Source organism: Cervus canadensis, chromosome 32 (assembly GCF_019320065.1).
Source record: "Cervus canadensis isolate Bull #8, Minnesota chromosome 32, ASM1932006v1, whole genome shotgun sequence".
Classification (NCBI taxonomy): domain Eukaryota; kingdom Metazoa; phylum Chordata; class Mammalia; order Artiodactyla; family Cervidae; genus Cervus; species Cervus canadensis.
Genome location: NC_057417.1, coordinates 40,068,758 through 40,086,672, shown reverse-complemented (window position 1 = coordinate 40,086,672; position 17,915 = coordinate 40,068,758). Strand labels below are relative to the sequence as shown.

Sequence of the window (17,915 nt, the reverse complement as noted above, 5' to 3'; positions counted from 1 at the left end):
AGGAACCTGCTGCTGGGAACCCAGACTCCCGGCCCTGCCTGGACCAGTCCCACCCACAGCTCAGGGCAGGAGCCAGCCCGCCAGACGGGCTCAGCTTCGGCTACGGAGTCAGAGGCTTTCAGCTGTTCTGGGAGGAGGGGGCGTCCCGTCTTTGATGAAATAATGGAGATGGGATCTGAGAGCATCACCCTCTCAGTCTGACCTTTCCTGGACATAGGGACATCCCCCAGCCAGTGTTTTGGATGGAACCTGTCACGGGGTCAAGGATGCCCTTGGGACAGGTGGCCCTGGGAGTGTCCACTGGCTTTAAAGGAAGGAGGGCCCTTTATTCAAGCCACACCTCCACATATCCCACAAGCCCTGGCGAGGGCTCAGACAGGGTTGCAGACCTGGGGCCTCCAGTTCTCAGGGTAGCGCCACCCAGCTGGCAATGGACCCCAACCTTGGCAACCGTCCCCCGCACCCCACGCCGCCGGCCGCAGGCCTGGAGGCACGGGGGCCAGTGTGTCAAGACAGTGAGCCCCACCTTGGGCTGGTTGTAGTGCTCCATGGACATGGTGATGACGTTGACGCCGATGATGAAGGTGATGAAGAGGTCCAGGTAGTGGCTGGTGCACAGAGTGTGGATGGAGCGGCGGGTGGGCGAGTAGTCTGCATAGTAGGGCCGGCGCTGGGCCTCTGCGGGGAGAGCGCGGCGGTGAGTGGGTGGGTGGGGCGGGACGAGAGGGCTGCCTCCCAGGGGCTGGGCAGTCAGGGGGCTAGGGGAGGGCCCAGGCTCCCGCGTGGGCCTCGGGGCAGGTCACCCACTGACCTCCTCCTCCAAGAGGGCCTCAGCCTCAGAGCAGGTCCCTGGAGTGGGCGCAGAAGCTGAGACTCCACTTGGGCCCTGCCCTGGGGCCCTGTCTGGACCCTACACCCTGCCAGGAGGTCCCCAGCCAGGGCCTGTGTGGTCTACTCTCCTGGACTGGCATCAGGGTCCAGAGATACCTCAGTGATGAAGGGAGGGGCAGATGGGAGCTTTTTGGGGGGGCAGGGGCAGTCTCAAGGCAGAGCAGGGAAGGGCAACCCTCTATACCCCCATCTCCCCGGCTGGGCATGTGCTGCGTTCTGGCCACCAGGCCCAGAGTCCCTCCGCTCCCTGTCCTCCAGGAGGCCTGTGGCCATGTGCCTGCTGTCTGGGGTCTGCCTGCCCTCCGGTCCATCTGAGGTTGGTGGCCATGACCTGGGGGAGGGGAGGGGGTGCATCTCCCAACAGCTCTGTCTGCACTAAACGTCCTGCCTGCAGTAACTCCTGGGGGCACAGCTGCCCCCACTGCACAGGGGCCCTCCCTGGCCTCAGCACCCATGGGCAGGGACCAGGGAGAGCGGGGCCAATGGGAACCACCCCTCCCTGGGGCCCGCATGCTCCTCGGTCTGCATGCGGTCACTAGAGAGCTCAGCGCAGCAGCCAAGGGGGCCAGAGGCCGGTGAGGCCCGGCCAGCGCTGAGGATGTGGGGCAACCAGCCGGCAGGCGTCCCAGCATAGCAGGCAGGCGTGCAAGCCAGGCGTGCACACACGGGCTCAGAGGCAGCAGCGTGAACACCAGGCAGGCCAGCCAGCAACCCCTTCTCCTCCCACTGGCACCTGGCACCCCGCAGCCATCCCGTGCTGACCCTGCGGTGGACCCCAGGGGGCCTGGCACCCTCCTGCAATGTCCACCCTTCCCTGTGGCAGGGGCAGAGGGGCGGAGGTCAGGCCAGTCCGCAGCCCCATGCAGTGGCTGGCAGAAGCGGGACTGAGGCATGCGAGGTGGGGGGCAGGTACCTGGGTTGGGGAAAGTGCCTGGAAAGACAAGGAGATGGTCTGAGCTGGCCGGTGGGCGGGGCCAGGACCCCTCCTGGAAGAAGCCCACTCTGCTCCCCAGCTTGGGCAGGGGTGTCCTAAGACCCTCTCTCTGTCTTGAATGGCTCTGCTTGCTCCCCCCACCGAGGCGTGAGAACACAAAAGCGGGGTGAGCCTGCCCCTGCAGTGGTGGGCGTGGGGGCTGGGGTCTCATCCCTGTGCCTCCTGGGAAGGGCCCCCTGCCTCCTCTGCAGCCGTCCTTCTCTGAGGACATGAAGGGCGAGCGTGCAGAGCCATCTGGAGAGGCCAGGGCCGAGGGGAGTGGGGCCAGGCGGGGGGCTCCGGGGCCAGGGTGCTGAGCCGCTGCCCGGGTGCAGTCCCCACAGCCCTGGGCCGGGGGCAAGGCGGACCCCGGTTCCGGCGGCAGCAGCCAGGTCTCGGAGCTGCCCCTGGCTAGCCCCCCGGTCCCCAGCCACCCTCCCATAGGCGAAAAGGCGGCTCAGGTGGATGGGGGGCTGGGCGACGCGCAGGTAGCCACCGGCCACCGCCACCGGGAGGGCCTTACTCCTGCGCTTCCTCTCCAGGCGACGCTGCCGCTTCTCCTCGCGCCGCCGCGCCTCCTCGGCCTCCTGGTGCTGCCGGCACTTGTGGAAGTTCTCCACCACGACGCCCACGAACATGTTGAGCACGAAGAAGCTGACGATGAGCAGGAAGGAGATGAAGTAGAGCAGCATCCATGGGTTGTGGTTGGGCACGGGCTGCGGCACAGGAGCGCGCGTGGGTGCCGGCCCGCCCACGGGCACTGCCCCCGCCCACGGGCACTGCCCCCGCCCACGGGCACTGCCCCCGCCCACACCCGCTGAGCCCCGCCCACGGGCGCTGACCCCCGACGTGGACCTCTGCCGACGTCCCCAGAGGCCAAAGGCAGCCTCGTCTCGGGGGACGTTGCGCTCCCTGAGATGAACGGAGACCAAAGGAGAAGGCCCGCGCAGAGGGGCAGGGCCGCCCGCCGCACCTGCTGGTCCACGCCCACGGCGTCCAGCCCGTCGTACATGATGTTCACCCAGCCGTCCTTGGACGAGAGCACGAACAGCGACATCAGCGCCTGCGAGGCCAGAGCAAGGCGGGCACCTCTGGGCGCGGCCTCCTGCTGGGCGCGCCCCGCAGGGCCACACGCGCTGCCCCAGCTCGCTCACCGCGGACCCTCCTAACTCGTCGGCTGAGACCCTGCGGCTCCCGCCCTCCAGATCAGGGCTGCTGCTGGGTGAGTCACCCGCCAGCCCCGCCCGCCCCGCCCCAGCCCCGCCCACCTGGCCCAGGTTGTCGAAGTTGTACTTGCGTCGCACCCAACGGTAGTGTGCGGCCCTGCACTCGGCCTTGGTGGAAATGTTCCTGGTGTCGGCGCCCTCGCAGTAGTAAAACTTCCCCTTGAAGAGCTGACCGGGAGGGGCGGTCACCCAGAGGGCCAGGCCCTGCCCCACCACCCCCCGCCGCCTCACGGGCCCTCCCTCTCCCTGCCTGCTCGGGCCGCGGTCCTCCCGGGCGACTGCGCCGCTGCTGCCCACTGCCACCGTCCCTCAGACAGGCAGGCCACGCACCTGCACCCCGAGGATGCCGAAGATGATGAAGAAGGCACAGCAGATGAGGACGATGTTCCCGATGGGCCTGAGGGACGATATCAGAGTCTCCACCACCAGTTTGAGGCCCGGCGCACGGCTGATGACCCTGGAAGAGGGCCAGAAGGAACGCGCTTGCTGGGCGCGCCCAAGGGAGCTGCCACCAGGAGGAGGCCAGCACTGCCTCTCCTGCCTGGACCCCGCCCCACCCGCGGCCCCGCCCCCCTGCCTCCGTCCGCTCCTTTGGCTCCGCCCCGCGGCCCCATCCACCTCAGAGGCCGCAGGGTCCGCAGCAGGCGCAGCACACGCAGGATGCCCAGGATCTTGGCGCCGCCAGCCGAGGCCATGGCCACGACGATGTCCACCAAGGACACCAGGACCAGCACCCCGTCCAGTATGTTCCAGCTGCTCTGCAGGTAGGCGTGCTCACCCGAGACGAGGCCCAGGGCCACCACCTGGAGAGTGCAGACGACAGGCTTGTGGACCCACGCCCTGTACACGTGGTTGCAGCCGCGGCCGCAAGGCCACAGACAGATCCCCGGGTCCCCAAGGACACGGTGTACCTTCACCATCATCTCCACCACGAAGATCGCTGTGAAGATGTAGTTGGAGACGCTGAGGAAAACGCGCTCCTGCAGGAGACAGGACAATGGGAGGGGCCGGTGGTGGCCGTGGAACGCCCCCCCCCCCCACCCCCTCAGCGAGGAGAGAGCCTCACGGTGCTGCCCGGGTCAATGTCGGGCCTCTCCAGGGCAATGGTGATGCAGTTGAGGAAGATGAAGACGAGGACGATGTGATCGAACATCTTGTGAGCAATGATCTTTTGGCAGGAGACACGGAACCTGGGGGCCAGGAATGGGCATTTTTGGACAGTCCTGGCCAAGCCCTGGCTTCTGTCCACAGAGCTCACATCTGGTAGGGACGAAGGGGGCCCCCAGGGTGGAGTCAGCTCTCCCAGGCACACCCCTCACCTGTTCTGCGGGGAGAAGAGATACAGGGCCCAGGGCTCACGGCTCCGGCAGCACTCTGGCTTGTGCGGCTCCAGCACCTTCTGCAGCCGTAAGCAGCAGCTCTGGGGAGGGAAGGGGGGTGTTCAGGGCCCCTCCCAGCCTGACCAACCCCAGCCCCTTCCACCTTCAGGCTCAGCCCTGTCCACCCACCAGGTGCGGGGCCAGGGAGCTACACTGGGGTCCGAGGGGACCAGTGAGTGGCCATCCTCAGATCCCCACCCAGGTGGCCCCCAGCAGTCCTGGGCAGCAGGGTGCCCAGCTGGGAAGGCACTTCCCCTCCCCCTGTGGAGGTCTCACTGGCTGACTGACTCCAGCCCAGAACCAGCCCTCAGCTGGAGGTGGGGCTGAACCTGGGGCGAATCCCACTCCAGAGCTCCCCATGGATGCGCTCTGGCCCAGCCTGTCCTGCTTCCCACCCCCAGGGCCTCCCATGAATGCTGCCCCCACAACTGGGGGAGGCAAGGGGCCAACGTGAGGCCCACCCCCACTCACGTCCTCCACGTCGTCGTCAAACTCGGCCGGATCCTCCTTGTGGCTGTCGATGCGCAGGAAGAACTCGCTGGGCAGGGCCAGCACCTGCCCGTTGCAGTCGTGGGTCTTGGTGGGCAGCAGGGTGGCTGGCCGTGGGGGCCGCAGATCCAGCGTGCTGCGGTGGTCCAGGGACTCGGCGCGCCGCAGCGGCGTGGCCCGTGTGCCCGGCGAGGCCCCCGCCCCGGGCCGGCCGTCCTCGGCTTCCTCGTCAGTGCTGCCGCTGCCCCTGCCCTCACCGGAGAGCAGCGACTCTCGCTCCCCACACTGGCTCCTGCGCTTGAGGCTGGGTGCGCGGCCCAGGCTGTTCCAGCTGGAGCGCCGGCTGCTCCAGGCACTGTTGGGGCCCCAGGGGGCACAGGGCGAGCTTCGGAGGCTAGACTGGGGGGCAGGGGCAGGAATGAGCAGGTCACACCCCTCCCAAGTCACCCCCAACACCCTGGCCTCAGGGCACCTGGCTCACAGGCCTTTCCCTGCTGAAAGGGATCGCCACAGACACCCGTGGGTGACGTTCGTACATGGATCATCTCCTTTAATGAGCTTCCCTGGTTGGGAGAAGGGAATGGCTACCCACTCCAGTATTCTTGCCTGAAGAATCCCACGGACACAGGAGCCTGGCGGGCTACAGTCTATGGGGCCACAAAGAGTCGGACAAAGAGTCGGACACGACTGAGCAACTAACATGCATGTGTAAACTAAATAGGGCCTCTCCTCTAAGGAGCAGACAGCCCTGCTGGGGAGATGCCAGTGGCACTGGGCTGTCAGTGAGATGCCTGTGGTGCACAGTGAGCTGGAGACACCACCAGCAGGTGTCAGAGCCCTAAGTGGGCCTCGCACGCCAGCTTGAGGACCAGAGGGTGGGCGAAGGTCATCAATGGGCCAGGGACCAGCTATAGACCAGGCATCCTCAGATGCGGCTCAGCAGCTGACCTGGATCTCTGGGGAGGGGTCACTCATCAGTTTCTGGTTGGCAGGCTCTGGACTTTCAAGGAGAAGCCGCGCACTGCCTCAGGAGAGAGACTGGGCTGTGCTCTGGGGACTTCACCTTTGCTGCACCTATGCTCTCTGCCCCTCGCTGTTTCCACCTCCTGGGCCAGCAGGAGCTGAGCTGCAATCTGGCCCAACAGCCCCGTCCTCCTCCTGGGGCCTCTAACAGCTTAGCTGTGATGTGCTTGGCCGTGCAGCTTTTCTGTGACTGACACTTGATTTCCCCCCCTCTCGATGGTTTGCCTGGACTTTCCTCCAGGTTCACCCCCCACCCCCCCAACCCAAGTTAGCTTGTCCTGCTCCACCCACCCCTCCCTGGCCCTTCTGAGGTGCACAGAGCCAGTTCTGGCTGCGTCTGTCTGGGGTGGTGCTTCCTGGGTTTGTTTGGAAAGACCGGGGGCCCCAGCTCCACAGGGCACTGTTGGTCGTGACGCACAGAAGCCTCCACCCGGCTTCCGTCACCTGTTTCGTGTACTCAGCTTTTACACCTTTTTGCCATCCTTCTCTGTTTTCCCTTCTTGTACACTCTGTGCTCTGCCAGCTTTTATCTTACATTGCGCAAATTGGAAGATAAACTTCTGGCCTGCTATTCTACTTGCTTATTCATATGCCTCCCGTAAGAACAGCTCTTTCCAGATCCATTTATAGAAAACAAAGTGCTCAGGCCTGAGGGATTTCTGGGGTGTGAGTGGGGATGGCACATTTGGGACCCTCACTCATCTCTGGGAAAGGCCTAAGGAGCTGTGTTGGGGGGGTGAGCCTGAAGGTGCCCCGAGGCCAGGGCAGGGGACCGTCCCTACCAGAGATTTCTGGTCCCCTAGCTGAGGGTCCATGGAGCTGCTGCTGCCACGGCGCGAGTCCAGGGGCCCAGGGGCCGCGTCCAGGTGTGGGGAGCTCTTGGGGGTGGGCATGGGCGTGGCTGCCGTGCGCATGATAAGGGGAGGGGGCAGGCTGCCCCGGCCCTCCAGGTGCCCGTTGGGTGTCACCGCCAGCGAGTACATCTTCATCTCTAGGGGAGGGGGGAGACGGAAGGCCACTCGAGCCTGCAGGGCTCCCAGAAGGAGAGCCTGTCCACCTAGGACCCAGCTGTGCCCAGACCCAGGAGGCAGCGTCCTCTCCGCCCCACCCCTGCCCCCCACCCACACACGCACCTGTGGCCCTGAGGTCTCGGAACTTGTCCAAGTCTTCCTCCAAGTGGGTGGATGTCTTGTCTTCATCTGTGTCGGACCTGGTGGCATCGCCCTGTGCCCACCAAGCACACAGCACACGTGAGGCTCCCCGCGGGGGGGACCCCTGATGGAAAGGCCAGGCCCACAAGGGGTGGGCATGGACAGAAGAGCCCAGCAGGGCGAGGATGAGGTCTGCCCCACACTCCTGGCTCCCACCGCCTCCCCTGGAAGCCCCCTCACCTCCCCTGGAAGCCCTTCACCTCCCCTGGAAGCTCCCCCTCACCTCGGCCTGGAAACCCTCCACCAGGATGGCCACCAGCAGGTTGAAGAGCACATAGTTGCCAAAGGTCATGAGGGCCACGAAGTACAGGGCGGCCCAGGAGGACGTGGAGGCCATGCCATTGTACAGGACGACGTTCCAGTCCTCCTGGGTGAGGATCTGGGGGAGGGGCAGCGGGCAGAGTGGGCCCAAGGTGGGGGCCGAGGGGGCACCAGGACGGAATCCTGGCTTGGGGAACACTGCCAGGCCTCAGGACCAGAAGGACAAGTAAGACCAGGCCCACCACCCCAACATCCCGGCCACCGTTCTTCACCCCCAGTGGCCTTGGAGGGGTCTCGGCCAGTTCCGAGCAGGGCTGTGGCCCCCCAGGGACCACTGTGCACAGCAGGGGACGGCCCACCCAGCTGTACCTGGAACACCGTGACAATGGCCCATAGCAGGGAATCAAAGTTCTTTCGGTCGGGGACTGTGTCTCCGGTATCTGTTTTCAGGCTGAATTTGCAGCCGAAGAGATGCATGCCAAGAATGCTGGGGGGGTGGACAGGCAGGGGTACAGTGAGTGACTGCTGCGGCGGGCCAGGTGTGGAGCTGGGGACCCAGCCTGGTCACCCCACGCCCACCATCCACTCCTCTGCACCTCCCAGACCTCCGGCTGCTTGGTGGGCAGGACTGCCCAGGGTCCATGGACAAGCTGTTTCCATTCTATACATGTTAAGACCAAAGCCAAGAACACGGGGAACACTGGAGGCCACTCTGGCTTCAGGCAGCGGCCAGAACTGGGTGTCAGTCTCACCTGGCCTATGTGGGCCGCCCTCCGCCCCAGCCCCCTCCCCAAGGCCCTCGGCCCTGGGCTCAGCGACAGCAGCAGTGGTCTAGGAGCCCCAGCCCACCTGCCCCGCCCTCCTCCACCCCCTTCGCCCTTGGCTCTTTTGAGCACAGTTCCACGTCCCCCACTGCGTGCTGGTGCCTGGCACGGGAGGCACCCAATCAATGCTAGTAAAACCCACAGTGACTGAATTTGTCTTCCACTTGGAGGCTCAGGGCAGCCCTGGCCCCCAAGCCAGGGCCTGCACCGATGATGCGGTGGGCGGTGCCGGCCGGGGGCGGGGCCTCCCGTCCAGCGCCGGCGCGGGCTCAACGCCTCGAGCCTTCCCCTTGCGGCCACCTGGGGCAGGGCGGTCCCTGCGCGGCGCGCGCACCTGAAGATGAAGATGAAAAGCATGAGCAGCATGCAGAAAGTGGCCACGTTGTCCATGGTCTTCATGAGCACCACCAGCTGGCGCCGCAGAGCGGGCATGAAGCGCACCAGCTTGAGCACCCGCAGCAGCCGGAAGGTGCGCAGCACCGACAGCCCGCCGTCCGCTTGCCCGATGATCTCCCACACGCTGGGGGGCGGGGCAGGCAGGGTTAGAACGGCTTTCGGGGCAGCGCGTGCCTACTCCCGCCCTGACTCTGGGACACCCTCTTCCCAGAGGCAGGAACGACAGCCCGGGGGCCACCCGGGAGCCACCGCGGCCTCCGCTCAACCCCAACTGGGAGCAGGTTCGGCTGCATCAAGGCGTCGGAGGGGCTGAGGGGTGGTGGTGGTGTCTCTGAAGACTCGACTGGGCGCCTTTCCAGCGTGCCTGGCTTGTCTGCTCTCCTTAGGCTGGGGGCCCCCTTGACTCCCAAGGGCCCTGCTTTGTCCCGGGGGAGGGAATTTCCCCAGATCCCCCCGGTCCTTTCTGTGCTGATTTTGCTGCAGCAAGCTGGCCTTCCTTGAGGGGGCTGAGCCCTCAGTGGAGGCCAGCTGCAAGGCTGAAGGGCCACTGAGCACCTGCTCTGTTCCCGCAGGGAGCAGCTCCACTAGCTTCTAGAAACTCCTGCCTGAGCTGCAGCTGACCTCACCATGTGGACCTGACAGTGCCTGTGAGGAGGAGCGATGACCCCCCCCCCCCAGGACACCCCACCTCTGCACCCTGAAGGCAGGGCCTTTCCCAGTGGCGGGGGCTCTGCTGTCTGCAGGGGCTGTGGTGGACACGGGAGCTTCCCCAGGTCCCAGGGGCTCCTGGGAGGAGGGGACCCACCTGATGACCACGATGATGCCGTCAAAGATGTTGTAAGGGTTCCGGATGTAGCCCAGTGGGCCGCAGGCCAGCAGCTTCAACAGCATCTCCAAGGCAAACATGCTTGTGAACACAATGTTGCTGATCTCCAGGGCGTTGGTCAGCTCGTCAGGCTGTGGGTGGCAGAGGGGTCGTCAGGGCCCGCCCCCAGCCCCCACTGCCTGTCATGGCAGGGTGGGGCACCACTCCACTGAGCTGGGAGCAGGTAAGGCTGTGTCAAGGAGCCGTGGCAACATCTCAGGAGGAGCCCCATCGGCTGCTGTCCAGAGAAAACAGGGACCACAGGTGTCCCCTCCAGCTGCACCCAGCCTGCCTGGCCCTCCCACCCTGACGGTCCCTGGCTCCCCCAGGCCTTGTCTGACCTTCCGAGCAGCATGTCTGAGAAACAGGGCTCCAGAGACTTCCCAGACCCCAATAGCACAGGCCCTGGGAACAGAGCCTGGAGCATCTGTTCCGGGGTGGGCATGTGAGTACCCGGGGTGCAGGCAGCACGGTGGTTCCCCCAGCAGCTGCCCTGGCCCTGGTGGCCCCGCACACCCTTCCTTGTCAGCAGAAGACCCCAGAGGCCCGTTTCTTACCGGGGATACACTGGTCTGCCTATGTGTGCGAGTGCACACCTGCGCCAGTGTAAATGCTGGTGTGTATGTGCCAGTGTGTGGTCTGCTTGTGTGCACATGTGAGTCTGCATGTACCCGCATGTGTTGTTTGCATGTGTGGCCACCCATGTGTCTGTACACAAGTCCACATCTGCACAGGTAACCTTTGCATACGTGCGTGTGTGCACGTGTGTGCGTGCAGAGGCTCCTCCTGGCCAGGGATCCCCCAGCCTGCTGTTGCTCCTGCCCTGGATCTCACCCTCACAGACGGCACCTCCCAGCCGCCAGATGGAGGCTAACACCACTTGCATTTTCCCTGAATTGCTAAAGGATGAAAGACCAGAGCTTACGGGACTTAAAAAGCCCAGAGGGCAGAAAAGGAAGAAGGCAGTTTGGTCATTAAGAGTGAACTGGCCTCAGTCCCCAGAGAGGATGACCTCTCCCTGCAGGCCCAGCCACTGCTCCTCGGGGAAGCCCCAGTCCAGGGCAGGGGCCACGTGCCAGCACCATGTGCCACCGCCACATTCCTCCTCTGGGGCCACCCAGGGCATCCCAGCCCGAAGGTCCAGTCCATGAAAGCTGGGCTCTAGGAGTCCCACCCTGAAAAGCACCAGATGGCCTGGCGAGTGCCCTTGGTTCCCTGCTGCCTCTGGGAGCCCCACCCCAGACAGAGGACCTCCGGACGGGAGCCACAGTCTCTGTTCTCCACTCAGCAGAGGCCCACCAACAAGCAGCAGGAGCATCCCCTGAGTGATAAGAACTCAGCACAGCCGACCTCCAGCCCCACAGCCACGCCTGTTCCCCAACCCCAGAGAGCCCTCTGTGGAGCCCATGAGAGACTAATGCCTGCAGGAGACACAGGTAGGCGGGAGGTGCCCCAGGGCCACGCTGAGGGCTGTCTGTGTGGGCGCCCACCTGCTCGTGGTACTCGACGCCCATGCTCAGCGTGTTGGTGAGGATGGCCACCATGATGCCCCGGTTGAAATACTTGCTGTCCACGATGCGGCGCAGCTTGCCACTGAAGGAGGCCCAGATGCGGCCCAGCCCGCCCTGCTCGCCCGCCGCCGCCCGCCGTGGCCCCCTCCGCCGTGTGCCACCCGCGCCTGGTGCCTCCGCCTCGGGGGGCGACTGCATGGGGTCGCGGTGGTCCCCGTGCCGCACGTCCTGCGTGAACTCGTAGACCCCGTTGCTGTCTGAGTCTCCACTGCCCGAGTCGCTGAACTCCAGCTCGGGGTCCTCCAGGGCGCTGGTGCAGTACGGGCAGCTGCTCAGCTCACAGGTCAGCGTGCCTGCCTGGGGGCTGGGCAGCGGGCACGGCACACTCAGGCCCGACAGGCGGCTGGGGGTCTGGCCCAGTCCTGCGGGGAGAAGGACGCGGGCAGCCTCAGGTTGCTCAGTCGGTGCCCAGGAAGCAGGCGCTCACGGAGGCTGCTGTGGGGTGAATGGTGTCCATGTGCACACCTGCACACCCCTGGGCACACTCACATACACTTGGGCACACAGCTGAGCACATCGTACACACCTGGGCACACGCATGCCTGCATACACCTGAGCACGGGTGCACATCTGGGCACTCTCATACACACCTGGGCACACAGCTGAGCACACGCACAGGCACAGACTCACACACTTGCACACCCGTACGCCCTGCAGAGCTGCTCTCTGTTCACTCAGGGATAAAAAGAGGAGGAGGCTCATCCCCACAGGAGCCACACCACCCACAGAAACATGACGTGAGCCACTTTCCAGTAAACGGATGCTGTGACTGTGAACGTTCCGACTCACGATGCCCTGAGCCATCGCCACTTCGCACTGCCTCCCCGCTGAGTCTCTGGGGCCCAGGTGACTCTGCACCCACAGCGGCTTAGACTCGCCGCAGCCAGGAGCCCCGCAGGGCCATGCTCCCCCAGGGGGCAGTGCAGAGCTGCAGGCACGCGTGACGCCTGGGTCACTGTGTGAGCACGTAGGGAGGCCCCGGCACACACACCTCTCCCTGCCCCAGGTCCTCTGCCAGTGCAGGCCACCTGGGAGGCCTCAGCCTGGTGTGACCCCAGTGTCCTGCATGAACCAGGAGGGTCAGGCCGGGGGCCCAGGTGGGAGGACCAAGTGTACCGAGGGGCACCCTGGCTCCTCTCTGCTCGGCCTCTGGGAGCTCTGCGACCTTGGCTTCCCCTCTGCCCGCCGCAGCCAGTCTCCCCACCAAGAGCGCGGGCCAAGTGCTCCTCCTGAGAAACGACTGGCCGTCCCACTAGGGACATCCCCATGGGACACAGCCCCGGGGCTTGTTTTTGGTTTGCCAGCTTCAGAATTCTCATTTCCCTGTGGCAAACACTCACACCCCACTGAGCCATCAGCTGCTCAAGAACACAGGATGGAGGTGGGGGGGGCACCTCCTCCTATCTGAGGCTGCCGGGCCCCCTTTCTCTCCCTTGTCCAGGATTCCAAAGGAGAAGGCTGGGCTCACGAGGGTGGGCACATAGGTGGGGACATCCCAGGAGCCCTGTGCCCCACCCCCCACTGCTCCCCACCGGGGGAGATCCTTACCATGCTCCCCGACCAGGTGCTGGATCTTCTCGCAGGGATCCGGGCTGCTCAGCCTCAGGGGGCTGTGCCCCCCAGCTCCCGGGGGGCCACCAGGCCGCTTCCCCTTGGGCCCGAGGCCGCCTTTGCCAGTGCCTGTGGCCGAGGGCAGGATGGTGGGGTAGTTCATGGCTCCCAGCCCCGCGGCCAGCTTGAGCCCGGCGGCAGCGGTGGCTGCGGCGTGCGCCACGCGGGCCCTCTCCTGCGGCCCCTCCACGTGGCAGTCGGCGTGGTACACGCTGTGCACCGACTCGGCGTCAGGGGGCCCGCGCCCGGGCGAGGCCGGCCCGCCGGCCCGCACCAGCCTGGCGTCACCAGCCCCCGGCTCGGGGCCTGGTCGGCGGGGGCTGCCGTGGCTGAAGTGGTAGTGGTGGTGGTGGTGGTGGTGGTGGTGGTACACGAGGTGGTGGACGGAGGCGGTGCGCCCGCCCGCCCGCCGCGGCCGCCGCCCTGAGTCCCGGCCGCGCACGGCGCCGCCGGGGTCCGCCTTCTTGCGCCAGCGGCTCTGCCAGCGGGCGTAGAGGCGCAGGCCCCGGCGCTTTAGCTTCCGGCACACGTGGCCCACGTACCGGAGGAGCTCCTCGTAGCAGCTGCCCGGCTCGGAGAAGCTGGCCAGCGTGCTGTCGTTGGACAGGTAGCGAGCCCGCTGCTCCCGCATCAGCTGGTTCTCCCGCTGCTTCGTCTCTGAGAACTGCGTGGCGATGACCACCAGGCACAGGTTGATCATGAAGAAGGAACCCACCTGTGGTGGGCGGGCAGCCGTGAGCTCGCCGGCCACCTGCTCCCGGGAGGCGGGGAAGTGGGGAGCACTGGGACCCACCATCCCGGGTGGGGCAGGAGGCCAGGACAGCAGCTGTAGTTTCTACACCACAATCGAGCCTCTGCTGAGTGATGCACTGAGCCCTACTGTGTGCTTCCCGACCGAGGGGCCGGCGGGGCCCCTGCTGACTCGTCGCTGAGCCCCCGCATCTGGAATGGGCGGTGCACAGTGGCTGCTCCTGGATTATTTGTGGGCAATTGGGGGACATGTGGGGAGACTCCTTCCTGTCATTTGTGTGGCTCACGCCCTCCTCCTGAAGATATGTTCTTCAACTAGATCCTCCTGCCTGGGTCTGGCCTCCCCCCGCCCCAAGGCTGCACTGTCCTCTGTGGCAGGGTCAGCAGGTGACGCTCGCCTCTGCTTGGGCTTATGGTCTGAGATAACAAAGGGCAGGTTTCTGGCTCAGCTCACCTCTGGTCTATGCAGACCCTGCCTCAGACCCTAGGGCCATAGAGAGAACCAACTAAGTGCCACCTTTGGGGGTCACAGTCCCTGTGGAGGGCCAGGATGCACAGGCCCTTGATGGATCCCGGGGGCAGGGCCACGGCCAGTAACAGAGGAGCTCAGGATCCGAGACAGGTCTGTCACAACGCAGGAACACCCCACCCCTCGCGGCGGATGTCCCACCGCGTCCCCACACTCACGATGATGAGCAAGATGAAGTAGATGAAGTTGTAGAAGGAGTGGGCGTCCATGACGTAGTACATGATGTCCACCCAGCCCTCCAGCGTGATCACCTGGGGGAGGTGCAGGCGGCTGGATATATGGACGGCCCTGGGAGAGCAGTGGGCCCCCCTCGCCTGTCCCGGGGAGGGTGGCATGGCTGGCGGGGTAGGAAAGCCCTGCCTGGCACCAACCCCCAGCCCTACACGCTGGGTGCGCGGTACAGGGGAGACCCAGCGCCCACCTGGAAGATGGCGATCCAGGCGTAGCCAATATTGTCGAAGCTGATGGCCCCGTTGTGCGGGTTGGAGTCGCCCGAACGGCACACGTTGTAGTACTGGTTCCAGTTGATGCAGGTGTGGTGACCCGTGCCACCGGCGCCCTCGGCCTGCGGCTGCCCGTAGGCCTCCCAACCCAGAGTGCACTCCACGCGCAGCTCGCGGCGGCTGGGGATGTGCGAGCACTTCTGCATGCCGTTGTCCCGACGAGAGGAGCAGATGAACGGGTTTTCCTCGCCCTCCTCTGGCTGGTAGTACGGCCGCAGGAAGCTGAGATTGCTGTTCCTGGAGAAGAGACGGCGAGACAGACACACACAGAGGTATACACACACACAAAACAAAAGGTAAGAGGCAGACCTGAGTCCGCTAGCGCGAGTGCCGCTCTAGGAAGGTCGTTTCCGGGGGGAACAGGGCTAGGAGGGCAGGAACCTGGGGGGGGGGGTGGAGCCTCCAGGGGCGGGGCCTGGAGGGAGGGGCCTGTTGGGGTGGAGCCTCCAGGGGGCGGGGCCTGTTGGGGTGGAGCCTCCAGGGGCGGGACCTGGAGGGCGGGGCCTGTTGGGGTGGCGTCTCCAGGGGCAGGCCCAGGAAGAGCAGGTTGGGGCAGGCCCTGCGCACCTGGCGAAGGTGCTGTCCAGGAAGCAGCGGTTGCGCAGCAGGCCGGCCCAAAGCTGGACGCCCACGATGCCGAAGATGAAGAAGACAAAGAAGCAGAGCAGGAGGACGTTGCCGAGCATGGGCAGTGTGTCCAGCAGCAGCGTGACCAGGATCCGCATGCCTACAGGCATCACGCAGCCGGTCAGCGCAGCGGAGCCCTCTCGGGCATCCCTGAGGCCCCAAGCCCCTCCTGAGCTCTCTGCCATTCACAGGTGGGCATCAGTGCCTCTGCGGGGGCCACGACCCAGGCCCCTCCACATTCTGCCAGACCCCACAGAGGGCAGTAAATAAGGCCACCGACTGGAAGGGCTCAGGGTAGGTGGTCCCTGCTCCTCAGGAATGTCGGCCCAAACCACACCGCATCCAGGTGGGCCCTCAGTGTGACAGCTAAGGAGTCCTGCAGCCGCAGGTTCGTCATGGGAGCAGCAGCCTGGGGAAGCCCCAGCAGCTCAGACTCTCAGCTGCCTCCTGCATGCAGGAGCCCCGGGTCTTGAAGCAGGTACTACGTTTGGGAACCAGTATTTCTTTCCACTCTCTATGTGAATCATGTGAAGCAGAGCCCTGGAGGGGAGGTAGGGGCTGTGTGCACCCCCCCTTTTTTTTTTACAGATTTTTTTTTGGTTAATGTGGACCATTTTTAAAGTCTTTATTGAATTTGTTACAATACTGCGTCTGTGTTAACATTTTGGACTTTTGGTCATGAGGCATACGGCATCTGAGGTCCCAGACCTGGGCTCAAACTCACACGCCCTGCATTGGAAGGTGAAGTCCCAACCACTGGACCACCAGGGAAGTCCCAGGAGGCGGCTTTTGAGAGAGCATTTTGAAGCTCTCATTACTGGGTGCGATGCAGTGTGTGAACAGAGATTAATCCAGGGAGTGGGTCAGCCAGCCTCACCGGCCATTCACTTGGTCCTGGGTCTGCTCTGCTCCCAGACCTCAGCAAGGACATGTCTCACTTCCAGAAACAAGCAAGGGCCAGGCTAAGGGTGCAGGCAGAGCCAGGGGCAGATGCCAAGGCCCCCTGGAGAGCACCCAGGGGCTGCTGGGTGACAGAGGAGCCCCTGGGGCTACAGGGGTAATCACAGCTGGGAGGGGCGCTGCAGTTTCAGAAATGGCTGAGAGGAAGATTCATCAGGGACAAAGTCCAAGAGCACCACCCTCACCAGACCGCAACTGGCTCCAAGGCCACAGATGATCTAGGGTTCAGAGTGGACCCCAGGCAGCCAGAGTGAGACGCAGCCTGGAACATGCCCACTGGGGGCTCACTGTGAGGGGAACATGGTCCAGTGTGGGGGAGGCGCCCTGTTTGGGACCAGGGCCTGACCCCACAGGGAGACCAGGCTGAAGATAGCATTTGGCCTGAAAAGTGATCTGTGCTGTGAAAGGGGCTGTGAAATGGGACCCAGGTGAATGGAGCGAGTGTGTGGTGGTGCTGGGCGCAGAACAAAGAACCACCTCACCTCACAGCCATCCTGAGGAGTACCACATTCACAGCTGGGTAAACCAAGGCTCAGAGGGGTACAGTTACTTGCCCAAGGTCACACAGCATCCGAACCCTGTCTGATCCCTGAGGGTAGAGCCAAGTGGCAGCTAGATGGAAGGCCTAGGAGTCCCACAGCGTAACCCTTCACCCTCCTGCTCTTTGGTGGAGCTGACAGCTTCAGGGGGAGACAGTGACCCATCCTAGGGGGGATACTTCTTGGAGGAGCCGCAGGACAAGCCCTGACCCCCTGGGCCTCGGTGTTGAAGCCACCAGGACCCAGGATAGGCAGCCAGAAAGGCTGTGCACACATAGGTGGTCCACGAGACGCACCTGTATGCATGCGTGCACACACGTGACAGTCAGGTGGGGAGTGCCCCCCGCTATACCCTCAGGAAAACTAACAGCTGAATTAAGTCCAAACACTGGAAACGCTGAAGACACAGAGACCCCCACACAGACCCATGTGGGCATGACCACGGTCAGCACAGACCACCTTCCAAACAAGCTTCCAAACCCACACGACTGTCCAGAAGCTTCTCCCTGCTTCCCTGAGCACCAGGCCCCTTGGCAGGGCTCAGACGGGAGGATCGCTGGGGCGGGCCAGACAAGGAAGCCACCACGTCCTGCATGGCTCCAGAACATGACCCCAAACCCTGTGCGGATGATGAGTCTGAGGTTTCGAATGGCCCCTGACACTCAGCAGCCCTGGGGGACATGGGGCCCCTCTTTAGCCTGACTGCCCATCACACCCCGGCTCGGTATAGGGTTGCTCTGTCACCCCCCTCCCCCCGCCGCCCCGAAACGCAGCAGCAAATCCTCAGCTGCCATGTAAACGGCAGGAGGTCTGCACCATGGTCTAGGCTGGGACCTCAGCATCCAACAGCCAGACAGGTGGCACGGCCTCTGTGTCTTGTGCCCAGTGGGGCCTCAGGAGCTCTCAGCAGAGCCGTCTGGACATGCTTACCCCAGCCCTGGGTGGGGGTCACTTACTGGGCACACGGTTGATGGCACGAAGGGGCCGCAGCACGCGCACAGTTCGGATGGCCGAGAGGCTCACGTTGTGTCCGTCCAAGGAGTACTCCATCATACTGGGGGCAGAGCAGGGGCATGCTCAGTGGGGGTAGGTGCTGGGAGCGGGGATCAGAGCCAGGCCAGCGGGCACCTGGCTCTCTTCAGGGTACCCTGCCGGCTGAGGCCAGGAGGTGAGCACTTGCTGGAGGCATGCTGCCTATGCCATGCGCCCAGCCCGGCTGCCCGGAAGCAGGGAAACCACAGCTTCGGCTCATCACTGGAGGACCCTCGCTGCTCACAGGCCGCCCCT

At 64.6% G+C, this 17,915-nt stretch overlaps 1 protein-coding gene across 6 annotated transcripts in view; it reads right to left on the bottom strand.

Annotated features, from left to right (window-relative positions):
• Positions 1-17,915, bottom strand: part of CACNA1H (calcium voltage-gated channel subunit alpha1 H) — a 57,175-nt gene that overhangs the window by 6,311 nt on the left and 32,949 nt on the right. For 3 of the 6 annotated variants that reach the window (XM_043455682.1, XM_043455681.1, XM_043455687.1), the window contains exons 5-27: positions 17,585-17,682; positions 15,070-15,229; positions 14,421-14,739; positions 14,158-14,250; positions 12,658-13,435; positions 11,029-11,471; positions 9,479-9,630; positions 8,612-8,797; positions 7,823-7,940; positions 7,416-7,571; positions 7,115-7,205; positions 6,764-6,972; positions 4,941-5,357; positions 4,410-4,510; positions 4,157-4,280; positions 4,002-4,070; positions 3,709-3,893; positions 3,421-3,547; positions 3,133-3,258; positions 2,838-2,927; positions 2,388-2,580; positions 1,805-1,822; positions 527-678 (exon numbers count right to left, since the gene is read on the bottom strand). In XM_043455682.1, coding sequence (XP_043311617.1) covers positions 527-678; positions 1,805-1,822; positions 2,388-2,580; positions 2,838-2,927; positions 3,133-3,258; positions 3,421-3,547; positions 3,709-3,893; positions 4,002-4,070; positions 4,157-4,280; positions 4,410-4,510; positions 4,941-5,357; positions 6,764-6,972; positions 7,115-7,205; positions 7,416-7,571; positions 7,823-7,940; positions 8,612-8,797; positions 9,479-9,630; positions 11,029-11,471; positions 12,658-13,435; positions 14,158-14,250; positions 14,421-14,739; positions 15,070-15,229; positions 17,585-17,682 — 4,405 coding nt within the window. The remainder of the gene's footprint in view (positions 1-526; positions 679-1,804; positions 1,823-2,387; positions 2,581-2,837; positions 2,928-3,132; positions 3,259-3,420; positions 3,548-3,708; positions 3,894-4,001; positions 4,071-4,156; positions 4,281-4,409; positions 4,511-4,940; positions 5,358-6,763; positions 6,973-7,114; positions 7,206-7,415; positions 7,572-7,822; positions 7,941-8,611; positions 8,798-9,478; positions 9,631-11,028; positions 11,472-12,657; positions 13,436-14,157; positions 14,251-14,420; positions 14,740-15,069; positions 15,230-17,584; positions 17,683-17,915) is intronic. The other 3 variants (XM_043455684.1, XM_043455686.1, XM_043455683.1) reach the window with 3 other exon arrangements.